Consider the following 26,295-nt stretch of genomic DNA (forward strand, 5'->3'; position numbering starts at 1 on the left):
TAAACAGAAATTTATCGTTCACTGGAAAAGTAATAATTACTGAACTTGGCATTTTTTCTAGATTTAGTATGCTCGATCAATAGCAATCTGATCAAAACTAAAATTAGACAAACCGTGATTTTGAGTAACTTGTATCACAAAAGCTAGATTCAGTACCTAAATCAGTACGAAATACGTAGAAATAGGAAGCCTATTCTTAATCGAAATATTTTATATTCTCAGTATTCTTAATACATACTTTTTATTTTGATAGTAGAATTTATTATAAGAATTTTAGATTTTTTTTTGTAAATTTGTTTTCATCGTTGGATTTGCGTTAATAACGATTTCCTTCGGAATTGTTGCTTCATTGCTCATTTGGCATCCCTGAAAAAGTTTGTCGGTTATTGGATTTTTTTTGCTGCAACGCGAAAGTCTTTAGAGAATAATGATAGAAAGAAGAAAATGGAAATGTCATATTTGTACAAACACGACGCCGACGCCAGATTAAGCTTGTATAAGTTTAATTTTTTTGGCGAGATGGGCCGTGAGCGGCCTCAGCCGACCTGACAGGTCATGTCAAAGAAAAAAAAAATAAGTTTAATTTTTCTTATCCCAGCGAAGACGTGTTTCGTTCTCACCGGATAAACCATTTTTACAAATCATTTCTATATACGACATGAAATTAGCTGCCGTAGAAATCTTTTCGATTGCTCTCCTAGCAACGATTTATCTATGTGAAGCAAATGGCGAAGGAAAGTTGAAAATTGGCGTTAAAAAACGAGTTGAGAACTGCTCCGTTCGTACCAAGAAGGGCGATCTGGTGCACATGCACTACACGGTGTGTTACAACAGGGTTGAAGTGTCGATTTGAAGATTTAACAAATTTACTATCTGCTCCATCAGGGAACTCTGGAGGATGGGACGGAGTTCGACAGTAGCTTACCGCGGGGTGAGCCACTTACCTTCACGCTCGGCATGGGCCAGGTCATAAAAGGTTGGGACCAAGGACTGCTCAATATGTGCGAAGGTGAGAAGCGAAAACTGGTTATCCCTCCGGAGTTGGGATACGGCGCCCGTGGTGCGGGGGAAAAGATTCCTCCCAATTCTGTGCTAGTGTTTGAGGTTGAACTAGTAAAAATTGAGCGCAAGACCGAGTTGTAATTCAGTTTATTGTTAATAAAAGCTTTATTTCGACTTTCTCCACGAAGATAATGAATATTTTATTCTGTTCAAGAGCTCATAGAAGTGAACACTCTGGTTACTCTGGTTATATATATAGCCAAAACGGTTTTAGATGAGAGCAGATTGGTTGTACTTTTTAATACTTTTTAATGGCTTTTCTGATCAGTGCGAGTCGCTGTTTGTGTGCTTCGGTTACTGTTGCTCGTTTGTAAGGCCGCAACTCATCCGTACCGAAACCAGGAATCCACATGTTCCAGTTGCGTTCTGTAGAATCGAATTAGATGATCATCTATGCCAAGAAAGGTACCCTTGTGTTACCTACCCAAATGTAATTGAACGTCACGGACTTCCACCTTGGCAACCTTTCTATGTTTTGCCAACAAACAGGCGGAGTTCACAGTATTTTCAACAAAATCATCAGCTATTTGCAACAACAGTTCTTCTACTTCCTCGTCGAGTTGCTCGGTAGGATCGATTTCTCGCACCAATTCCTGCAGTCGAGGTTTCGTCAAGATCTGAAAGTTCAATTAAAATTAGAGCTAGCTTCGATAGTGTCCAATGTCCCAAAATTACCTGCGTGGTTGTGTCGTTGCCTCCACTTGAGCTACCGGATGCTGCCGCCGCTGCTAGGGTTGCCTTTTGTCCACTGCTAGAGCTTGCACCACCTCCAAGAGCTGCCGTTCCGGATGCTGCGGAAGCAAGCGGACTGGCTTGGGATGGTGAGGCCATGTTTTGGTCAGTATCAGCGTTCTGCTGGTAATCGATATTATTGGCTATTACGGACATTCTGTATGTTTCTAGTATAGGATAGGTAGATCTTGTTTTGCGTGTGTAGGCTAAGAAGCGAGAGGAGCAATGAGAAACTCAAAAGACTAGATAAATCAGGAAAGGTGTGCAGTTGAAAGGTCGAACGCTTCCCGCTCGAATTCGGAAGAAACTAGTGACCAGTTGGTTGGCACTCCCAGAAAGAGGGAAATCTGAAAAAAGAGCGAATAAGAAGCTTCGCTAAGCTATTTCCGAATAGACACCAGCTATACAACAGATGATTCCCACCAACAGTAAACAAAATCGGAAAATAAACACCAACACCTAGTCACGGAATGCAGTGCAGAAAATGTGGATTTTAAAACCTCTGTTTCAGGAGGATCGTGTTGAACTTTAGCTTGTTTTTAAATGTTTGCAGCAAACCAAACTGCAGCGAATCGACCGTCCTCTTTTTGACCACGACACTATACTATGGGGGTAAAGAAAGTTCTAAATTTGTTTTGGTAGTAAAGGCTTTTTTTGTCATTAGCAATTCCAGTGTTGCCATTTTTTTGAAGATTTACTAAAACCTTTTAGGGTTCCCAGCGCAGGGAAAATTTACAATTAAATCATTGCACACTAAAAATAACCTTACTTATTTTGACTTCTCGCACCGGGTGTCATCCTCAGGGGTAGAATATTTTCATGCGTGTCATCTTCAGAATTGATTATCATGCGTGTCATCATCAAGAGAGAACAACCACGAATTGGTTGCAAGAAAGTTTTATTGCAGCCCAGGAAGGTGGCACCCAGAGGTCTGGGAGTGATACCTAAATTTTGCGTACCGGGTGTCACCCAGCTACGTTACGCCACTGCTTTCCTTCCTTACAAACTTTCCCATGCAAAGCACCACCAATTGTTCTACCTTATATGCGAGAGTGTTCTGGCTATTTCTCTGGAATCGTCTTAGAATTGAGAAATTTGTTAATGATTTTTTTGCATGCCAAAGCTTGGTAGCTCATTTAAGATCTTTTTAAATTTTTACACCACCTGCCTTGGGGCAAGACACTATTGATATATTATAAAATATTTGCAATATTCAATATTGCGAAGTTTTTATCGTTGCATTTTTGGGCACCCCTCTATTTATGTCATAGATCATTGACGTTATATTATATAGTTGGAGGGTTGTCAGTTGACAGATAAATATCAAAATATATCTACCGATATTGAGTAATATTATCGAAATAACCGAATAATCGAGAATAATTGAAAATAAAGGTGTCTAGCTCCTAGCCACCAACATAAACAATAATCATAAAACGTGCCTAACAACTAGTTTGGGGTATAGTCCCGACTGTATTGAGTATCTTTAAACCATATGGATTATCATCTGTTTATGGTTATTGATTATGCGGGCATAACCTTCCAGACTGGAACCAAAATATCATTGGGTTGGTAATGTTTCACATCAAATTTCTGTTGCCGAATTTTGTCGCGGTTACTCCTTGCAAAAGTGCGTTGATGGCTTGTACGAAAAGTGCGGAAATTGGATTTGCGTCTGGCAATATGAGCATGCTGTATATGCACTACAATTCGAAAGTGATTTCCGTTGAATGTTTTGCAACTGAGGATCAGCGTATTTTTGACGCAAATCAGTCCTTCTGTGCGGTTAGGTGAAAGTGATTTATCTTTTTTTGAGTACCTGCACGGAAGTCAACGATTAGTTAAAATTGGATACCTTGAATCATCAATATCAATATCAAAAACTCCATACAAATATTTACCCAGAATTAAGTATTCGCATTTTATTAAGCTATTGCGTTGTTTTCACCGATTTTTATGCGTATTATTTACCTAAACCAGTGGAAACATTCAGGTTCACGTTAATTTACGTTGTTTTTACTAAATGCATAGAGTTAAAGTTTGGCCGACTGTCACTAAAAGCTCTAATCAAACTGTCAAAACTAGTTCCAATCGAACATCAGCAATGTTAAAACTATAATGAAAAAATAACAAGAGGGTTGTGTGCAAAGCCACGACCGCAAGGATGAAGTAGAATACTTTTACAAGAAAGATAACCCGGCTGCTTGCGTATCAGTCATTTTTTCATTTGGTGTTCAATATCGAATAAGATACCGATCATATCTTGGCGTTATCACTGACAGTGCGAATAAAATATTCTTTGTGATAAAATAAACAGTGAAAAGCATGGTGTGTTGTCGAAATGAGTCAAATTTTCATTGACGGTATTTACGCCCGCTATCGCACAGAAACTGCATTTCACTAAAGTGCCTCACTGCATCAGCTGCTATCGATGCTGATACCCACTGCAACTGCTACGCTATCCGCAGCCATTCTAATTTTTTGGCCGCTAAAAACGCTGATATTGGTATCCGCTGTCCCTGCAACAGCTGGCCCAGCTGCTATCGATGTTGAGATTCGCTGCAACTAGTGCGTTATCCATTGCTATGCCACAGCTGTGGCCGCTATCCGCCTGGTATCCACTGCACTGCTACTGCTGTTGCTAAGGGAGGACTGCTGTTGTCGCTGTCTAGAACTATTATAAGCGGCTTCGACTGAAACAGGCTCTTATATAGGGATGAAAAAGCTATCGATAGTTATCGATAGCGGTAGGAAATCATGGATAACTATCGATAGCCATTTTAATCGATATTTCCTAACCTTACTCTTATACAGACAAACAGCACATTCAAATTGCAAAGTCTATGTTTCTGTCGACTGTGCTTGGGAAGCAATCATATTCACGACCAATCAGATCAATCGAATTTTGCGCTTCAACAAGGATTGATTATTTTCAATAATATAGTAAGTTGCTTGTCATGATTTGGACTTGATAATTTTTAAATTTTGGTTATGTGAAAAATTAATTTTTATGCTGATAATAAAAGCTTTCCGGATGTCGTGCTCATGACTTCAGGAAAAGATAATTCAGTACGTTCTGATACACGGAGATGAAGCCAAATATATATCTGCTCCAAATTTCACCAGGTATCCAGAACGTTCTGCTCAAAATTTCGCTAGGTTTCCAGAACGTTCTTTTAATTGGATGCATTACTAGTGTGCCCGCTATCACTCAGAGACAGCATTTCATTGAAATGCTTCACTGCATCAGCTGGCCCTGGTGCTATCGATGGTGATATCCGTTGCCGCAGCTGTGGTCGCTATTCGCTGCCATTTGTATCTACTGCCCTGCATCAGCTGGCCCTACTAAGATTGATGCTGAGACCAACTGCAACCGCTGCGCTATCCCCGTTGCCATTGGTATCCGCTGCCCTGCATCAGCTGGCCCTGCTATCGATGCTGAGACGCGCTGCACTATCGGTTGCCATACCAGAGCTGTGACCGCTATCCGCTGCTAGCGATGCTGGTACTGCTGCTGTATCCACTGCACTGCTACTGCTGCTGCTAAGGGAGGACTGGTTGCAGTCTAGAATTATAATGAGCGGCTTCGGGTGAAGCAGGCTCTTTTATAAGCCAGATTGCACATTTCAAATGACAAGGTCTATGATTCTGTCGACCGTGCTTGGGAAGCAATCATATAACGATCAATCAGAGGCCGAATTTTTCGTTTTGACAAGGCTTGACTATTTTCAATAGTACAATAGTTTGAATAATAAAATTACAATTATCTGCATTTGGGAAGAATCTTAGAAGATTTTTCAATCTATTGCTGCCAGAATAAAGGAAATCCATCGAATACTAATCGATTTATTAGCATTTGAAATTGGACATATTTTTCACTTTTTTTCGGTTTTAGATTTTCATTTTACATCCCTATGTATCCGAACTTACTGAGAGAAGTATTCTACTTCAAAAACTGTTGACTGTTCGATTGGAACTTTTCAGTGACAGTCGGCCAAACTTTTACTCTAGGGCTTTAGTTTTTACGTGTTCACTTGGTAATATTTTCTTTGTGTGAGATGAAACCGAGTGACAACCCTGCTCAATAGATACCAAACTGTCAGAATCACGAGCAAAGTTCAAACTCTCAGGGTTGCACTGTCACTGTCATTGTCGTTGTCGTTGTCACCGTCGCAGTCGTTTCCTTTTGTCTTGTCGTGTAGAGTGCGAATATGCATTGCCCTTCCAGAAGACAGCAGCTAATAGTGCAAGTGAAATTCTAGGCTACGTAGAAGATTAATAATTGTAGAATTTCGACGCTTTGCTACCGTGATCATAGTTTTCAGTTCAACAAATTTTGTCTCAACATCGATTGTCAACTTATGGGTGGGGATTGAGTGGAATAAGTTTCTTGACCTTGTGAAGGCAATCTCTCAGTGCCCCTCAAAAATAAATACGTTCAGATTGGGTGGAGTGTAAAACCGACACGTTCTTGTGCAATTGTGGGTGATATAAAAGTAGTGATAAAGTGATACAGATATTTGTGATTAGGCGACCCGTCCTATGTAGCGGCTGTTTTTTTCTGGCAGGGGACAACATTCGGTGCTCACAACGATGAGATCGCAGTTCAGCCCTTTCAATGCATCGCTGATTACGCCTAGCGGAAGTACATCCGCTTCGCCGGGAACAATGCCACAACGACCACCACGTCGACGGGCACAATCGGTGGGCAATTCCAACCTCGGCAGTTCCCTAGCGCTGGCTTCTTCGACACCGAGAGGTTCCCTGTTTAGTGCTGTAAGTAAATCGACTTATCTATCCGGCAAGGTCATGTAAACCTACTTAAAAGTAAGTCCACGACGTTCATCGTCTTCCACGAGCGCAGAAGAATTTATCTTGGTCTGCAGCAGATGATGAAGGCAGATAAAACCAGTCAGTGGATTGGAGGGGTAACTTCCTACCACCCGGAGGGTTGTTCGTGTTTTGCGCTGTAGATAACGCTGTTCATCGTTCGGGATGTGATGGCGTGAATTGCGCTATTCCACCGCAATCGCTGATAAGATAAGCCCATAGGAACAGTTGTTTTGTAGAAAAGGCGACAGCCCAGAGTCAACCAATAAAGGAATCGTTGCAGGCGCAACTGACACTGCACAAATGGTTCGCTGCGTTCAACAGCAAACCGCTTGGGCAATCCATAGTCACAAATCTATCGATAAAATATCCAATGATGTGGAGCTATCGTTGCAGTGTTGAATGCTTTCAGCTGTTCTGAAAGTCTATTGATTGTTATTTATGAATATTACCATCCCTAAAACACACTTTCAAATGAATGTTAGGAACCGTAATGATTCATTCTTACATACGCATAAAACAACTAAGCCGGATTTATACGCATCACCGAAAGGAGGGTTCTTCCAAGAAGCAATCGTAAGGGCTCAAATCGAAAATTTTAGTGCTTTTTATCGCAAAAATAGCTGACGCCTTTAAACTTTAGTTTCAAGGCCGCTTCCGTAACGGCACTATCGCGCTTTCTGTCTCTCGTTCACTCTACCAACACATAGTATGTATCTATATTCAACTTCACGCACCCCGCATCGACTACTAGCAGTCAGGCAGCCATGCGGTCGAGTTTGTGCTTATTATTATCGTGCATCATTTGAACCGATCTAGCGAAATATTTGGACGCAATTAATCGTTGCGATGGGGCTCTTCTCACAGAGGTGCAGCCTAATGGACAACGGGATTTATTTTCTGCTATAGTTTTTTGTTGCGAAAAAATACAGTGACCAAGCTTTAAATTTGTAAAGAAAAATTAATTCAGTTCCGATCGTTTATACTGATTCAGTTGTGCAAAAGTGACTAAGTGATTAAGTCACACAAACTAGATCATGATTGATTTGCTTCATTCGAATAATATGGTCGCTGAATGGAGATTTGTAGGAGATTTCGGTTATGTTGGAAGAGAAACAAATAATCGATGGTTAATTTAGGATATAAAATCATTTTAGAAATTGGAAAGAATTATTAGGGTGGGGAATCGTTATATGGAAAAAACGAAATTTGATAGCAGAAAGCCAGAACCAAGTTTTTTTTGTTCTATTTGGGACCCCAAACAATCCTGAATTTATTGGAAGTCGATTGGTTTTGTCTCCGCTTGGCGCATTGCATTTTAAATTCATATGGAGATTTGTATGGAAAAACCAATTTTTTTGCATTTTCCATTCTAAAGAGCTCAAAATGGCTCAAACTATAGGTTTCATGACTTCATATGGTAGGATTTTTGATGCCTAACAACTTGGCCGAAGACACTCAAGAGCTAGGGTGTGCCAAAAAAAATATTAGAGCTTTCCAAAGTTGAGTATGTCGAAATTTATGTTGCAAATCATTTTTTCTGCCAACACTGCCAGTGTATCGGCGTCAGTCAGATTGCCATCTGAAGTTACCTCTGAAACACGTTGTAGATTCTATTTACCCCTAGAATATTGACCTAAATTTGTTTGCTTGGTCCAGCTGAGTGTATAAACTCGTTACGACAGGTTACTTCTGATGGGAATCCTACTGACGCCGGTATATGGTAATGTTGGCAGAAAACAAGATTTTCTGCATTTAAATCGACATACTCAACTTTGAACAGCTGTAGCTCTTCTTAGGGACATTCTAGCTCTTCAGTGTCCTTTGCAAAGTTGTTAGGCATCTAAAATACTATACTTTAACATAATGTAGTGCATTATTAGAGCATTATTGAGCTCTCTAGAAAGGTAAATGCAAAAAAGTAGGTTTTCCCATATAAATTTTCATACAAATTTGAAATGCAATGCGCCAAGCGGAGACAAAACCAATCGACTTCAAGTAAGTTTGGGGTTGTATGGGACCCCAAAAGGAACCAAAAAAACTTGGTTCTGGAAAATCGATTATTTCTCGCCACCCTAATATTTATTGATAACAAACTTATGACTGCACTTATAGATAATAACCACATTATCATACCGAATCGTTAGTCAGTTGAGTGCTTTACACATATACGATTATTCGTTTTCCTTAAACGTTTAACATCGGTATAAGCGGAAATGCTATTATTTAGGAAGTGCAAACTATACACAGGAACCAAAATATTTGATTTGCGTGTTGACCAATTGTCACGTGTCGGCGTGTGCTGCGAATGAATGGAAGGGGCCGATACCACCTTTGCTTTGCAGGCGATTGATTGTTTCAAATATATTGTTTGCACAATGGGTGTATTCTGCTACCTCTTTGAATGTTTCATCGATTAACACGAAGTATTTTCCCCTAGAATCATATGTCTTTTGTTTGGTTTTCTAAACAGCATCAGAAGCTGGATAAAATTTTAAATGATTTTTTTAATAATAAGTAAACTATTTTTTATTATGACCTGCATCTTTCACATTGGATTTTCTGACTCCATTTCAATTCTACAGGATTCGTAAAATTTGATAGCCAATTCGAAAAGACATACAAGCGATTTTTATTACTAAATTCGAGGGCGTTAAAAAGTAATACAAATAAAATGAAAATGAAATGAAACGGTCTTAACGGTCTTATTTATTAAATTCTACTATTCGTGAACCTGATGAGATGGGACAGAGTTATAAGTGCGCAAAATCTGATCGCTTTTTCTATGAGCATATTATTAGATTCTAATTTGCACTCGTATTTTTCAGTAAGTCGAACACCTACGTCAATAAGAATCAGATCAATTTTTTCGTAGAAGAGCTTGAATATCTTTTTCAATATTACCTCGAACATCAACAGAAGTTCATGACCCATAAACCGTACATGGTAGAGTTGGTCATAGTGTTGAAATTTCCTCAGTAATTTGAAAAAAAAAGAAAAACTCTCAAAAACAAAAAATCTTCTTAGAATTTCAAACAAAAATGGGAGAAAACATCATCAGCATGACGGAAAATCAATGTGCGAATACACTGTGAATATTCTTGAAGATTCAGAGCTATATGTAATCTAGAAAAAATCCAAAAAGCTTGTTATCGAAAATTTACAATTTTCTAATAATTTTTAGAATGCAATACTGATGATATTCCAGGAAACTACAAAAAAACTTAAGAGTTAGGCGTCATTCATAAATTATGTAAGGACTTTTTTCGAAATTTTCGACCCCCCCCCCCCCTCGCCCCTTTATAAGGCTTAGTAAGATTTTACATGTGCCTCCCCAGCTGGTCTCGAGGTACGATGCTGGCCTAACAAGCCAGTCGTCGTAGGTTCGAGTCTCGGCTCGGGAGAGACTGTTAGTGTTAGTAGGATCGTAGCGCTAGCCCCGCAATTGTCCTGTACACTTAACGGTTGGCTGCGAAGTCTGTGTATAGTAAACAGAAGGTCAAGTTCCGAATTGGAATGTAGCACCAAGGCTTTGCTTTGCTTTTAAGATTTTACATTACCCCCCTTCCCCTCACGAATCTTACGTAAGATTTTTTCTTCAAGGAAAAAAACATTTTCGAAGATGAAACATTTGTTTTACGTATAGCGTATTCGTGAAGGATAAAAACAAAACAAGTTGATTCAGTTTAGGTTCAGCTGTTAGAATCACAGCGAGAAATAATTTGCCTAATTTAATTTTTTTTAGTTTTGTTAATTTTTTTGTTTTTCAAAATTTTCCCATCTTACGTAAGATTCTGTTGAGTCCCGCTCTCCCCCTTCGTAAGCATTCGTAAGAAATTTGGATAATAAAAAAACAGTTTCACTTTCTGTTCTTGATAATTTTTAAACGCTTTACTTTTTCTTTTCCAAGCCTCTCGGTGTTTTCTTTTGTGCTCAGCATCACTTCTGTTTGCTAATAGTTCATGTTGAGCCTTTTCAACGTCGCGACCGCATTTTGTTTTTCTATTAGGCGTCGTACACAAATTACGTAACGCTAAAAATTTAGATTTCAGACCCCCTCCCCCTATGTAACGATAAGTAACGTTCGATATGACTCCCCCCCTAAAATTACGTAACGCTGAACAGCCTGACCCCCCTCCAAAATTTTCAATTTCAATCAAACATCACAGTTACGAAACTGTCTCTATCCCCCCCCCTCCCTCCTACGTAACGATAATTAACGCAGACTCAATCAGAAACACGCATTTTAAATGTTTTTGTCGGTACAACAAGTATCGGACGTCCAAGATTTTGTAATGGTTATATCACCTTTCATATGTGCCAGAATCTTGCAGTTCAAACAGAAAAATCTGCAGCCAAATTCCATCCGCCAAGTATTTTTAAGAATGTTGACAAACCAGTGTGTAATTTGGCTAATGTGCATATCTAGAGAATTTAATCGTGTTTGGTTTGCAAAAAGTTCAAGTGAGGACGATAAAGACGACGACACAGATGCTCCGTGCACCCCGATCAAACCATTGCGGAAGCGTGAGGCTCAAGTACTTGGAACACGACGAATGAAGCAGCTTCACCGCACTGTAAGCTACTAGTTCTGCCAGCTGGCTTGTACGTTATGAACTACGAATATCGGCAGAAAACTTCAGGCCACAAGACCATCTTGAAAGTGTGATTAAATGCATACTTGCAGTAGTTTGGGTTGGTGTACATGCGAATTACAAACATCTTGGATATTAAACAATTTCTCAATTATTTTGGATATTAGACAAAATAGTTTCCCATTTTCTGTCTCTACAAATGCATTTTTTGACAATCGGCTTCCGCAGGGATGTTGTTTGGTATCTTAACTATCACGACGACTACAGAGCGTCACTCACTAAGTACAACGCCGAGCTACGCAAGGCTAAACGGAAATCCAGAGTTAGGTTCTGTGTGTAAGCTCCCCACGCTCTTACTCGACCGTGCGAAGGAATGGTCTTGTGAGCTCGAGCGGGCACCTACAGGAGTTTCCTCGGATGTTGCGCAACTAGTGAATGTCTTTTAATCAGGATAGTTGCCCTTACTGCCTTCTTGCTTATTCCTTATGGAACGCGCAGAGAACGAGAGTTAGAGAAAATTATCCGTTATCTTCCGTGCGGGAGAATCAACGAGTGAGAATGAATTTCTAAACTTCCAGCGCGAATCTATGATTCTTACTGCGAACGTTTGGGAAACATTCAAATCTGAAGATTTCTCGACTGAAGACTTACCGGGCAGAACCACCAAGAATGGATTCGAATTAGGATGAACGCAACACTGATTCCAAGAGTAGACTAAATTGTATTTTAATTTCTTGGGTTTTTATACAGAAAATTTGATTCCTAAATCTAGTATTAGTATAAGTAAGCATGAGATAGCCTAGTCAGAGGTCTTATAAGCCTCTCGCGGTTACTGAACTCGCGCTTGCGCATTTGCTATTCCCTTTGCTGTGGGTGCGTATTTTGACCCTATCTTAGAACAATCTATGCAATTGTGCGTGCGTACTGGTATACAAGTTATCCACATGCGTATACATTTGTCCTCGGCAACTGGAGTTTTTCTCCTACTTCACACACATGAATCTATTTTTATCCTACATTCTTTTGCGCACGCTGTATGAGGTAAGAAAGGATAGAGTAAAAACACTTGTCCCCTGCATGGCCTTGACACATGCACATTGTCGCATGCTTGCGTTTAGATTTTCTAACAAGAATTTCCCTGCGCTTCTGTTCGATGACCTAAACATCTGATCATAAGCAAATCACCTACTACGGGTTAGGGTAAACATGTATAAAACGCCCCCCTCCCCCCGGGGCATAACGCCCCAGTCCATTTATTCGGAAACACACAAAAAATATGACATGTGACTATTGGGAATCCGTAGCGGGTCATAGGACCAACCTTCTGTGTAAGTTTGATAATTGTCACTAGTAGCAAAAAATAAACAAAAATCAATTTTGATTTGAGCTGCTTCAGATCTAATTTCTTGCAGCATTTCCGTAACGTTTTTTCACTAAGGGCATCTTCAGCGGTGGTCTATTTTTGAAACAACTTTATACTAGATTTACACCAGCGAAACCTGAATAGAACCAGGTGTTGTATATCTTGTTGTTTTTAAACCGCTGACATCTGTCACACTGTCAACAATTTAATACCCCATGCTATCAGTTAATGAGACTCGTTATAATAAAAAACACTCAATATTTAACAAACGGAAATTCAATAATTTTTACGCACATTAAACGATTACTTTGGCAAGACACTTTATATCCACAAGACTTTATGGATTTGACGGTTTGACCCGAGCGTCAATGACATTTCTCAGGATGGATTGGTATGATCTAAAATTTCTGCTCCGAAACCCTACTTGGTTTCGGAGGATAGCGAAAAATATTTGATCGCGTAGATGTTCATCTTCCGTTTTCGTCTCATCATTCTTTTAAAATCTTGCAGTTCTTCAAACTTGGTTTGGGTTTTGAGGATATTGGGTGACATTGCGCGGCTCGATTCGAACGATTTTCGCTATTTTCGAGTAGGTCACACACTGCCAGTTATGCTTCAAGCTTAAAAGGAGCAGTCATTGTCATTTGTCCTGCGGCTCATCTAACCCGCAAAGTCGAAAAATACGAAAAACGAAACATAACGCCCCCCAGCGATCATTTAGTTTTGTTCGAGTTGCTCGAAACGAAATGCACAATTTCACCCCAGTATTTTGAACGTTTTCAGTTCAGTGTCTTCAAGGACCATTTTTCTGGCCTCTTAAGTTCTCCTCTAGTCACAATACAATTAAGGCGACAGTTATGGTCTTTCAGAATTCCCTCTTTTGCTGGTCGGTTTCCTTGATGCCAAAAACGACAAACCGGTTCATATTCTGCTTCAGAAAAGCCACAAAAATGAATTGTGAGTTGTCATAAAAAATCTTTGTTTTGTTTATTCCCAACACTCGCAAAACGCTTATATGGAAATAGCTAAAAATGAGGTGTTCAATTGATATATGACATTTTACCTACCTATTGGCAGCGTACAAAGGGTTTTAGAACGATCTATTTCTTGTTCCAAAAAGTGACAAAAATAGACCAAAACGTATACCAGTTTCAAATTTTTTCAATTTAGATCTGGTATAAAACAAAATTTACACCACCGGTGCAGCAGTGAATTTGAGTTTGTTCCAAAAAAATAGAACAAAACAACGATTTGGACCACCGCTGAAGATGCCCTAATGTATAAAGTTTATTACCTGGTTTTGTATACTTATATATCTCAAATGAACCTCTAAGTAGCTGTATCTAGTGAAGAAACCATAAAAGTTGTATAATTTGCTTAAGTATTCAATGCTTTCTGCTACATTACAGCTCCCGGACAATATGCCCCACCGCATGCCCGGCTGATTTGTTCATTGCTTTAGCGTTTGCTTCTGAGACTTCAAGCGCTGTTTCACTTCGCGTGCTGAGCTGGCATATGAAGCTACTGCATGGGGCATATTATACTGCATCTGGGGCGTTTTGCCCCGGTAGATTGGAAGCTTGCAATTTAGTCATATTTTTTAATAAAATTATGGCGTTTTTGTGTAACAGTAATTACAAAGCAAAATAATAGCAGTGCATTACCAACTAAATAGTGTATCCAACTGCATGAAAGATTTGTTGTTTGTGATAAACATAGCTACAATATTGACGATGTTCCTTAGGGGGGGGCGTATTATACCTGTTTACCCTACACTGTGAAAAAATCCAAACTCTGCCGGAAGCTACGCGACTCCAAAAGGCGATGTCCAAAGACCATACTAACGGTTTAGGACAGAGCCTGATAAAGTCATTTTCAATTGACAATTATCAGGTTATAGTGACGCTTTGACCCGTCGCTTTCAATTGAGAAGCTTTTGTATTATTTTCAAGCACTTCGTGAGTCACATGACACCCAGTCGAAAGCTCTTGCTGTGATTCTGACAACTGAAGGGCCTTCAATTGATACAAACGCTTTTCAATTGAAAGCGGAGATTATCACTATCACTCTCACATGACGAATCTCAATTGAAAATGGCAATGAGCGCTGACGGAGACAGAAGGCTTCCATACAGTATATATAGGAAAGAGGAAGGAAATATTGCATAACGTATTTATTGAATGCCATTGCCGTTCTAACTGCGGCCTGCGGTATTAGAAAACTACCATCAAACGACGCGATGCGGTGCTAATTTCAATTGAGACGCTGAAGGAAAGGAAAGAGTCTCTTTCTCCGTCACTCTCTCCGTCGATTGAACTAGTCATTAGTTTCATTTGAAATGATCCGAAAGAAGAAAGAGGGAAAGAGAGAAAGAAGTGATTCGTTGATAGTAGCCGAAAGGAATCAAGGGAAAATGAAACTGTTCGAATCGAAATGACAGCGCGAGTATATCAGTTTCATTGTTTTGTTTCGAAACTGTAGAGCCCTGGTTTAGGATAAGTAAGAAAAGAGTATGGATGCCTCACCGTCACTACCAAGGAAACATTGGAGGTTCACAGAGGACAGAGAACTGGGTAGTGATGGGTGGCGGCGGGACAGTTCGAGACATATGGCGTCTCGGGAGTCCATCCTGCTGGCCCGTCGAATGTTCACGGCAGCTGCAATAGGTTGGGCTCTAAGCTCCTTCGACTCTATGAAGTCTCCAGGTCCAGATGACATACTACCCATCCTTCTACAAAAATCGGACGCAGCTATTATGTCCGAACTCATCAACCTCTTCAGAGTCAGCTTTATCCTGGGCCATATTCCGGATAACTGAAGATGAAGGGAGTGTTTATCACCAAACCTGGAAGAAAAGACAAAATCCTACCTAAGACCCACAAGTTCTCTTTTGCACTCTTTTCGGAGGAACAATGATGTTTATTGCAAGAATATATTCGAGAACATGACGTGGTAACTTATACAGGCACATTGTGCATTTCCTCATAATCACATACCCCGAGATTGCAAGAGTGTACACTGAAATTGCGAATATCTCAAAAACGGTTGAATTTAACGCAAAACGGACGAAATTTACGCCCAAAAGGGTCACAAAATCACCCGTTTACCTATATAGGTATATGTTTTGTTTTAAAATTGCTTTCGTTTGAAATTTGACCTTTAGGCCCTCTGCGCCACCTTAATGAAATTTAACCAATTTTTTATATGTTGCTTATTGAGCCCCAAGGAGGTCTTTTTTTTGGGAAAACAGGTCCCGCGAACATTTTTGAAAATAAGCCCCACCCTATTGATACAGGTTAAGAAGTACTTCAAGTACAGAAAATATCCTGCAAACTTTTGGTCTTGAGATATTTCTAAATATAACATTAATGTAACTCGAATGTGTTATAATATTTCGCCATGCTCCAGAACCAGTTAAAACCTACTTAAAACCTGACTCATCGTCGGTATAAAATCACCAAGACATCGTCTTAGGTTAAAAGATGTTAACTCATGACGTAATCCGGTGCTGAGAGATGACTCAGCTGGATGCTATTTAATTTTGATAAACAACAGCGTGTAAGCAAAACAAGTCATACTGCTCGAACGAATAATTCAACGGGGTTGACTATCGCAAGGATTGCCTAATACTTTCGCTGAATTTGATAAGTTCCTTCAAATTACTTTTTAAATGGCTTTAATAATTTAGTATATTTACCCTATTGTGAATGTTTTAAAGTGGCGAAATTTACCAAAATGTTAGAAAAAAACCTAACGTTACAAAGATGGTTGTGTTCCGTCTACGGTGTAGTACTTGTCATCAGACAGCGTTATCATCAGCACCAGCCGCACAGTCGTGCTTATCATTCATCAGCGATAACGTCGCAGTTATTCGCCGAGTGACCGAAGCCGTTGTACAGCGTTTTTTCGACTAATATTACGCGGATCGTTAGCTGGTGCGGGTTAACATAGTCTTGTGATTGTGAGATGTGAAAAATTTTAGCATATTATTCGACTGCCAGGAAAGGGAAACATATTTCACCGAAGGTGTTGATTAGTTGAGAGGTCGTCCAACAAGGCTCGTGGACTTACTTGCAATGGTTTCGGTAAATTTTGATCATGGGATTAAAAAATGTCTAGCTGATAAGAGTGGGTGCTTTTTTCTTATCGGATGATAGTTTTCTAAAAAATCGATATTTCCCTTTTTGGATTTCACAGAATGACGAGGAAAGCTGCATGGTGCGGATCAAGGTGGTGGGCGCTCATTCCCTCACCAAGAAGGATATCTTTGGAAACAGTGATCCTTACGTGAAAGTGGACATAAATACGATCGTGGGGGATGTCAACATCGATTCGATGGTCACGAAGACAAAGAAAAAGGTAAGAAATGCTTGATGTTAGTATGTACTTTCTTGGCATTTACATTCAATCATTCCAGACGCTTAACCCGGTGTGGAACGAAGAGTTCACTCTAAGAGTGAAGCCCAACGAACACAAGCTGGTATTTCAGGTGTACGACGAAAATCGACTGACCCGTGATGGTTTTTTGGGCATGGTTGAACTAACCCTCATAAACTTGCCCCGGGAGCAGGAAGGGCGGACAATTGCTATCAAAAATTATCCGCTTCGACCGAAGAAAATCTCTAATATGTTGCGATCGAAAATACGCGGATCGTTGGATATCTATCACGCTGTGATGCGCGATCAAGAGGGAGGCGGGAACTCCTGGAGCGCGGCCGAACAAAGTCCGGCACCTAGTGTAAGTCGTAGATTCCTTTTGTTGGTGATGAAAGCGTGCTAAACTGTGTCGTCACTTTCAATTCGAAACAGCTTCGAGCAGCTCAGGCTGCGGTTGTCAACGTAGAGAGTGCGCTGCCGTCCGGCTGGGAGGAGCGACAGGACGCGATAGGCCGAACGTACTACGTGAATCACATTGCCCGCACTACGCAGTGGGAGCGACCGACCGCTGTACTGCCGCAGCACGGCATCAACGAGATGGCCGCTGCCTTTCAGCGGCGGTTTCACATCAGTAATGATCCGGGCGACACCGAGAGCAGCAACAACAACGCGGTAAGTTCCACGGTCAGTGCAAAGGTCTTTTCACTTAGTCCTGTTGTATGGTTTCGGGAGAAACGTCCGAGGTGTGGTATCGACCTTTGCGGTCTGTCTGATGTTTCGGTTATGCTTTTCTGGCTTTTCGTTGCTTGATAGTAACAAAATGTGGGAGTAGGGAAATAATGTTGTTTTAGAATTCTTAATTTTCGATAACCAATTACGAAACGTTTTCTCTACCGCATTAAGGCCAAACGGTATTGATTCCACAAATGGCCGATTTCGAGCTACCACTTCGAATTTTCCGAAGCACAAGACTCGGTAACATTTAATGCGTCATCTGTGAAAACGCTATTTTATGTTTGCTGCAGCAGTAAAGCAAACATGAAATAGCGTCTTCACATGGAACGCCTTATCTATTTTCGAGTCTTGTGCTTCTGAAAATTCGAAGTGGTGGCTCGAAGTCAGCCGTTTGTGGATACAATACCGTTTCACCTTAATATAAGAAAAGAAGACAACATTGAATAACATTATTATTTTCAAAGAGTTCAGTACTGTTTACGTTTGCGTATCCAGCAAACTTCATTCTGTCATAAATGTTCTTTTTCTCATCAACTTTTCACGTTATCGTGATCATTATAGTAAACCATCTAAACGTACTACATTCTTGTAAAAATCGGTAATGTCGAATACTTTTTCTATGTATAGAAAAGCAGCTCCAGTGGCATCACGTATAATATTTGTTAGGTCGTATCATAATAGTAACTGTGGTGGATTGTGGATTCATTTCGCCTTGGGCAATAATCTGAAAAAATGAATTTTAATTATTGTGTTACATCGTCCTGTTAAGAATCAAAACTATTTCACCTTTGTGTTTCATTTTTAAAATAGTTACTTTGAGGACATTTGTAACTAGATTCAACGTCGTGAGCAATCGAGATTGATTGATATTCCGCAACATTATAATTATGTATCCAACATTCAACTGCAAATTATTAGGTGGTAATCCTGGTAGCAAATGACATAGGAAGGGGCAAACTAAAAAAAAAAAACAAAATTGAAATTCACAAATAAAGAACAAAAGTCAGGGAATTTTCCGTTTGTCGTTTTAAGACGCGGAGGGAGGAGGGAGAGCTGCTTTTTTGATTTGCATGAGGTTGATTGCCTTTCTGGTCCGACCTGGTAAGCTGTCACTTTGAAATTGGACCAAACAGTGGTACAGGGACAGTGTATTTTCTGACCAGCAAAATGCGGTCAAAATTAAAGATTTTCGATACGATTCGATGCATTCTTGAGAAGAAGTATAGCTTATTTATTTTCATGAAATATAAATGCATTTTTCTTCTTAAACGAGTTCCTGAGCAATAAAAACAGTCTTACCAACTACAATATTTAAGAAAATGTTCCAGTATTCGAACCAGGCACTTTTTATTATCCAACGGGTGATGGAAACAAAGCTAAAATCATTTTTGTCAGCAGTATGAGCCGAATTCTGCACAACTTGAAAAGAATAAAACTGCAACTGGTGGGCAAGCTGATAGCGCTCAGTTCTCATTTGTTTATCTCAACATACACACGCCAAACGATAGAGACGAACATAGAGCCAACCAGTATCACCAGGATGCTCAGACCAGTCGCTGCCAGCCAACCTTTGTTGGTGCGGGTCGGGGGTTCCTGACAAGCTCCTTCCGAATATTCCTCCTCATGGCAACGGTATTCTTCGTGCGGTTTTTTTAAACTGATATTCTTTCTCTTTAAAATATCGAGCGCTTCCTGCAAGTTACTGTAGCTCAGACGATTGTCATCCATCTGAAAAGTTTTCAACTTTGGCATTCCTAGCAGCAGTGCAGTAATATTAATTGTGCTTATGCGATTGTGTTCTATGTTGAAAGTTTCCAATTCAGGAAGCATCATTTGCTCGTAATCAAGTTCGGTGATGTCACTGCCTAAGATTGATAGAGAAGTTAAACCGCTAGGAAATACCACCAGCGACAGTTGTGCTATACTGTTTCTGTTAAGTATGAGAATTTTAAGTTTTTCAAGACCTTTAAAGTCATGCTGATTGATCGTTTGGATGCGATTATAGGACAAGTAAAGAATTTCCAAGTTCACCAGACTACTTATGTTGCGTAGATCGCTTATGTAGTTACTAGTAACGTCCAAAAAAGCAAGCATCGGTTCTGCTTCGCCTATTCCAATTGAAAACTCTCTTAATAGGTTGTGAGCAAAATTGCCCATCTTCAGAATGCGAGGAATTTCCAATACATGTAGACCAACTTTGACTAGTTCAATCGCTTCGGGTCGGTCCAAATTATCGTACAATTCGCTATCCAACACGTTCACATCCGATTTCGTTTCATATGGCCAACCATCGTTGACGATACGGACATGGGGGTATCCTTTGGGAAAAATATGCGTCGTGATATTATCCCGGCTGTAGTTGACGTCGTACATAATGCAGAATTTGGAATAGCCTATTGGAGTGCAGGTATGGTTGACGACAGTAGCGTGCGCCCATGCACAAAACAGGATAACACTTACAAACCTGGAATGAAATGCAGGTTAGAGCACAGATCGCAACTTACAAATCTGGCACTTTTACTTTCTATTCACTTCCATCCCGTTAGCTTGAATCTTCAATCCTAAATGAACTGAGAACAGTTATCACCTGAGAGAGCTCTTATCAAGCAGTTTATTTTCTGACACTGCAACGGAATAATAAGTTATGCAGAATTGTTCTGATGACGATGATGGTTAGGGATCGTTCCTAAACCACGTGATTATTAACCATGGAAAGATAATTTTATTCTGGCGTTAAAATGATGCATGAATTTGAAATCATTTGAAATGCAAGTTTCATTTAATAATGAGTTTATTAACACATCGATACACAACGAACACCAGAATTAAGTTTTCGGAAAAAAATAAGAAAATGTCACTCAAAGCGAGGAGTTAAATTGATGCAGACTATCTTTCGAGGGTTAAAAGAAGGGACAGGAGCGGCGGGTGTTGTGAGGCAAATAAGATGGAGGCGTGGTTTGTTTCCGACGACTAGCGTTAAAAAAGCTATAAATTATTACCGAATTAAGCAATTTAGCGGTTTGATGTAGCCTTTCCCGAATAGACTTAATTGTTTGTGGAAACAAATTAGCCTATAGCTGTAGGTATATCTTCCCGGTTATTTTATTTCAAATACTCGTTCAATACTTTTATTGATCACATGAAGGTTTTAGGAAGGAATTTCTGAAAAATTTCTGAAATTTCTGGCTAGTGCTCGATATCGGAACGAAAAGTTGAGATTCCATAAACCCGTTCTCCTACCCTTAGTTGGGGTTGGGGTTCCATACACAAAAAGGTTTGGGTATACAAATGTTTTATTGATTGCATACTTTACGTTCTACGCTTTTTACGTAGAGAAAATAATAGGAGCGCAACGAATACCGAAAATTGCACGAAATAAATTGTCAAAAACGTCCAAACGAATATAATGTTAATAAGTTCGCCATTTCTTTGAATCTGAAAAATATTTTTTTTGCCTAGCTTATCTTTAAGCAATGCAAAACATTATTTCTCTTCGTAGCTTTTTTGCTTCGTAAAAAGTGAGAAACCCGTCTTTTTTAAGCCAACTGATGGGGAATCCCCCTAACCGGTGAAGACCCGGGACGGAACTTTTTTATTGAAGATGCTTGTTCTCAGCACTTCCACGGCCGATTGGAGAAAACATAGAATATTATTCAAGGGGAATTGTTGCTCTAAGTTTTGGTAAAGGTACCATTCTGCTGGACCCCTCACCGTTTTCGTAAGACGCAAATATTTTTTTTTAATTTTTGAAACAGCTTGAGAAAACGCTGCGAATTGTCATGCGTATCAGTTGCTCCATGTATCAAATCATGTCAGGTAGATGAAATATGGTATGTAGGAGTGAATTTTTCCAGTTTCTAGATTAGTTCCGTATAAAATCACAAAACTACGTATTTTCATAGAAATTTAAATAACATAATCATCCTTTAAATTTATAGCTCTGCATTTTTAGAATAAGGTCTCCTGAATCCATTATGCACAGATTTTAAGAAAACTGAGTTTAAATTCACCAAAGCACGTATTTTCATGGAAATCTAATTCTCTTGGTCTCCCACAGTAGATTTCTACTCAGCTCTTCTATTTTTAAGCTCTACATTTCTAGAGTAATGTCTTCTGAATCCAAAGACAGTGAAAGATTTATTCTAGGCAACATCTATAAATGACGTAGTTTTTTTTAGGTTTTAAACAAATGTAAAAAATAACGTTTTAAAAGCAAAAATGTTTAAAAGTAGTATTGTTATAATGGTATATGGATGTTTTCTCACAAAAAATGCAGTTAGTATTATTGTTTTTTCTTTAGCTCAAACTGAACGTTTTTAACCGCTTTACACTTCGTTCTTTGATATTAACTCTCAATTTGCTTTAGTTCTCGAGAAATTCCATCTTAACGTTTGGTTGCATTTTATGTTAATGAAGGTTCTGTGCCATACCTACTGCATTAGAATTGTAATATCTGAAAAACTGAAACAGATACAGAGAAAGAACGTTCATTCTGAGCTTAAAAACAATAATGTTAACCACGTTTTTTTTTTCGTGGGAAAACATCAACATACGTTAAAAACGGTCATTTTTGCTTAAAGAAAGCTGTGTCAATTTGAATTTTTTTTCAGCTTTCAAAAGAAATCAATGGATATACACTGAAGTCGCTTTCTACGCGGGGGATACGTACCGTGTAGAAAAAACCGCGTAAATTCCGGAATCAGCGTAAAAAAACCCGCGTAAATTCTGCAATCCGAGTGAAGAGAAACCGAAATCCGCCCAAAAAAATACCGCGTAAATTCCGGAATCCGCGTTAAAAAAAACGCGTAAATTCCGGAATCCGGGTAAAAAAAACCGCGTGAATTCCGGAATCCGCGTGAAAAAGGCCGCGTACAAAACCCGCGTAAAAAGCGAACATAGTGTATACTCAAAGTTAGAGGCACCATGATGAGTAGAACATGGTGCAACGGTTTGATTACAAAGTAGGCGCGGGGTGAGGAAGCGTTTTTTCACTTTGGAGGGGTGGAGACGAAGCATCACTATGCAACACCGAATAACTGTTTCGTGTTTGTTGATATATCCTGACAAATTAGGCAATTAAATACCGCAAATTCAGGTGTTTCAAGTTGGAAATATTTTCTTAAATTAATGAATATTGGTAGCAAGGTTTGTAGCATTGCCATATTTATAATTTAAATGCATCCGAATGATATATTATGAGATGCGATAATTTGTATGCCCTAGTTGTTTATAAACAAACCTACTCGCTGGCAATATCGTTACACCATGTCTTTATAAATCATGAGAGGCACCTTATGGAAGAGTATCCAAGAAACTTAAAAGTTGAATAGCTCCGAGTAGATTAACGTTAGGGCATATACGTAGAGTTTTTTTTTTCTTCAAAATGGGCTCTCTATCAGCCCCTGAAATTGACATTGTATTGACATAAAAAAGGAAATTACTCAACGTTTTAGGATTTTCAATAAAATCCAGTTCAATTGGCGAACACAGAATAAAGAAGTAAATAACTATCATAAACTAAGGTGACTTTGATCCCTTTTCTGATGATTTGTTGAAGATTTTAAGAATTTCAGCAAGATCCATACACTACCTCAAAAGTTTAGTGACAATACTGCCATTTTCCATTTTTTTTTTTGAATTTTTATATCAATTATTATTCTGGGGTAACTTTGCTCACTGCGTTGTTCTAAAGAATTTAGGAATTCAACTTTATTGTTTTGACGGCCAAAACGTCTCAAATAAGTTATTTAATACAAGAAGCAATTTAACACATTTATTTTTTTCCAAATTGTTTGGACCCCGAAAGCATACCCGGTCCGAGTGGCTCCGTTTCGGTCCAGTCCGAAAAAAATGGATTTTGAAGGTTTCGGTTCGATCGGACCTCTAACTGGACTTTCTGGTCTTACATGGTAAGCTGTCCAGATGCGACGAGTGGCCAAGTGGGCTATTTGTTCAATCAATTTTTGCAACATTGAAACAATAGTATTGTGAAAAAAGATTGGATAAATTTTATTTATCTGTATGGCAAAGGAGTCCTACTGTCTATTATGAGCGCTAAATTTCGATAATTTCTTCGTAGAATAATGATACCTGCTTCATTTCATAGAGGAAATCTGTTTTCCACAGCTGTTATCATGATTCTCAATAATTATAACCGATTCAGGCCCTATCCAGCCACAAATAACTATTGATCCTTCGAAGAACTGATAAAGTTCGTTCAACGGTGTTAGGCAATGCCAGATCATTCTGCCAGCCGAAGCGTTTCAGAATAAATTTTTGCAGGTTTTTTCTAACGACAGTCGAAATTATGTTTATTATCTTTTTGCCTCTAAACTCTTCACGTGAGTAAAGAACCTAGCTTTGTTTGTCGAATTTTAGTTCAATACTAAATCGTTTCCTTAGACGATGTTAAAATTTTAAACTAGAAAGTAAGCAGCGCTTAAGAAGACAAAGGTCCTTGTCATGCTGAACGCCAACGCGAGCAATAGGGCGAGAGAATTGCTGTAGGCAAATAAACATCCGCAAAGAAAGCTGTTTATTTACCTACGGCAAGGTTTTCGCCCCATCGCTCGCGTTGGCGTTCACCATGGCATAGGCCAGCGCGTACTATACGGGCTATACGACGTTCAAGTTTTCAAATGAACAAAATGGATGAAAAAGCTTGAATGAAAACCAAAGAACACCACCACATCCAGAAAAATAATGAATGAATCTGCTACGAATGCTCTAAAGATTGAGATCTGCGTACTTTCGCGGTTGGTCTCTCTCAAATTCCAATGGTGTCGAGAGAAGAAACAGGAAGGCAAAACGAAACAGGTGAAAAAACACTGAAGAAAGGGTGTATAATGAATGTTTTCTCTCGTTGACATCGGCTTCTGTTCAACAATGAGTTTGAACCAAAAATGTCATTTTTATGCAGGGTGTCGCATTAGTAGTAGTGAACATAACAGACTGCGTTTGCCCTGTCGCAGAGAAGTGTTTGAACGACGCTTGCTTCAAATGAAAGGCCTGAACAAACGGTAGTCATTACTGCGTGTGGGTTGCGTTGCGTGTAAGTTGTATGGCGTATTTTGAACTAAGTGTAGCCCATCAAGTTACATTCTCCACGGCGAATAAGGTTCCACTTAGTTGACAACAGAATAAGCATGTTTGGGATAACATTACAATCACAAATAAGTTACCTTCGATGATTTTTCGTCCACTTCAAAAATGTGAAACGGTTAACTTTTTATCTGAGATTGTCTACCTGTCATATGAACAGGTTGAACAGGTGGACGAGACGCCTCTGAGGCTGTCATTTTTAAAATTCGACCAAACAGTGGTATAGGGACAGTGTATTCCCCGAAGAGCAGAAGGTGGTTAATATTAATGGTCTTTGGTGCGATTGGAGCCACTTTTGAGAGGAAGTATGGCTTATTTATTTCAATCAACTATAAATGTTTTTTTCCTCCTTAAATTAGTTATTAAGCAAAGCATAGGAGCAACTCTACCAACTGCAACGTTTTAAACACTATCACCAAGATATTTTCCAATATTCTCGAAAAATGTTTCAGTATCCGATGCCAGTAACTAGCATCAGCCAAAATGATTGGAAATCACAACTTGATAAAAATGAAGCTACAGCTGGGGATCAAGACTTTCGCTACTAGTTCTCATTTGTTTATCTCAACATACACCCGCCAAACGATAGCGACGAACACAGCGCCAACCAGTATAACCAGGATGCTCAGACTAGTCGCTACCAGCCAACCTTTTTTGTTGCGGGTCCGCACTTGGTTACAAAATCCGGCGAAGTATTCCTCTTCTGGGCATCGGTATTCTCTATTCGGGTTTTTATAACTAATATTATTTTGCTGGATACTGTAGTTTAGATAATTGTTATCCATCTCAAAAGTTTTCAGCTTTGGCATAGCTAGTAGCAGTGCAGTAATATTGATCGTTCTTAGCCCATTGCGTTCTATGTTGAAGGTTATTAACTCAGGAAGCAGCCTTTGCTCGAAACCAAATTCGGTGATGTTATTGTTTAAGACTGCCATGGAACTTGAACCGCTCGGAAGCATCGCCATCGAGAGATGCTCAATATGGTTTATTTTGAGGTTAAGAATTTTGAGTTTTTTGAGATCCCTAAAGTGACTCCAATTGATGGTTTCGATGCGATTGTAGGACAGGTAGAGAGTTTCCAAATTTACCAAACTGCTTATGTTGCTTATGTCGGTGATAAAGTTGCTGGAAATGTCCAGAAAGACAAGCATAGGTTCTCCTTCACTTTTTTTTTATTCTCGCTTATTTTCCGTCGGTCTAGTTCCGCCACTGTTGTGGCCAATCACCGACGCCCAGGGAGGCGACTCCACACCCAGGACCCTAACTCACGACCCGTTTATTAACGGACCGGCGCCAACGGCTTTACTTCCTCATGCGATGGAAGGCGTGATCCCAGAGATTTTTCGCCTCAGAAAATCTCCCGGTGTCGGCTAGGATTGAATCTAGACCAGTTGGGTTGGTTGTGAGTGGATCACGCCACCTCACAACCATCGACACCTATGTCGGCGGTGGGATTCGAACCCAGGCGTCGAGCGTGGTTGGCGGAGACGTTACCAACCA

General features: G+C 39.6%; 4 protein-coding genes across 15 annotated transcripts in view; 2 read left to right on the forward strand and 2 right to left on the reverse strand.

Annotated features, from left to right (window-relative positions):
- Positions 1-510: 510 nt before the first annotated feature.
- On the forward strand, positions 511-1,194 carry LOC129727391 (peptidyl-prolyl cis-trans isomerase FKBP2). Its single transcript, XM_055685212.1, has 2 exons — positions 511-820; positions 886-1,194. The coding sequence occupies exons 1-2, from the start codon at positions 659-661 to the stop codon at positions 1,141-1,143; spliced, it is 420 nt and encodes a 139-aa protein (XP_055541187.1). The 5' UTR covers positions 511-658; the 3' UTR covers positions 1,144-1,194.
- LOC129727389 (transcription initiation factor TFIID subunit 12) lies at positions 1,132-2,448 on the reverse strand. 9 transcript variants are annotated; one of them, XM_055685206.1, is made up of 4 exons: positions 2,295-2,448; positions 1,738-1,917; positions 1,487-1,679; positions 1,132-1,428 (listed from the first exon to the last, which is right to left on the reverse strand). In XM_055685206.1, the coding sequence occupies exons 2-4, from the start codon at positions 1,891-1,893 to the stop codon at positions 1,301-1,303; spliced, it is 477 nt and encodes a 158-aa protein (XP_055541181.1). In that variant the 5' UTR covers positions 1,894-1,917; positions 2,295-2,448; the 3' UTR covers positions 1,132-1,300. The 9 variants fall into 9 exon arrangements, with proteins under 9 accessions (XP_055541181.1, XP_055541182.1, XP_055541184.1 ...); XM_055685207.1 differs by having other exon boundaries at positions 1,738-1,914; positions 2,295-2,442; XM_055685209.1 differs by having other exon boundaries at positions 1,738-1,914; positions 2,252-2,435.
- Positions 2,449-5,960: 3,512 nt separating this feature from the next.
- LOC129727865 (E3 ubiquitin-protein ligase Nedd-4-like) overlaps positions 5,961-26,295 on the forward strand; it is a 39,063-nt gene continuing 18,728 nt past the window's right edge. For 2 of the 4 annotated variants that reach the window (XM_055686105.1, XM_055686109.1), the window contains exons 1-4: positions 5,961-6,570; positions 16,780-16,941; positions 17,000-17,320; positions 17,392-17,631. In XM_055686105.1, the coding sequence (XP_055542080.1) occupies positions 6,388-6,570; positions 16,780-16,941; positions 17,000-17,320; positions 17,392-17,631 (906 nt within the window). In that variant the 5' untranslated portion in view covers positions 5,961-6,387. Of the gene's footprint in view, positions 6,571-16,436; positions 16,711-16,779; positions 16,942-16,999; positions 17,321-17,391; positions 17,632-26,295 lie in introns of those variants that run through there. The other 2 variants (XM_055686108.1, XM_055686106.1) reach the window with 2 other exon arrangements.
- Positions 18,901-20,268, reverse strand: LOC129727866 (uncharacterized). Its single transcript, XM_055686110.1, has 2 exons — positions 20,216-20,268; positions 18,901-20,158 (listed from the first exon to the last, which is right to left on the reverse strand). The coding sequence occupies exons 1-2, from the start codon at positions 20,230-20,232 to the stop codon at positions 19,165-19,167; spliced, it is 1,011 nt and encodes a 336-aa protein (XP_055542085.1). The 5' UTR covers positions 20,233-20,268; the 3' UTR covers positions 18,901-19,164.

This window comes from Wyeomyia smithii, chromosome 3, assembly GCF_029784165.1.
Source record: "Wyeomyia smithii strain HCP4-BCI-WySm-NY-G18 chromosome 3, ASM2978416v1, whole genome shotgun sequence".
NCBI classification, from domain to species: domain Eukaryota; kingdom Metazoa; phylum Arthropoda; class Insecta; order Diptera; family Culicidae; genus Wyeomyia; species Wyeomyia smithii.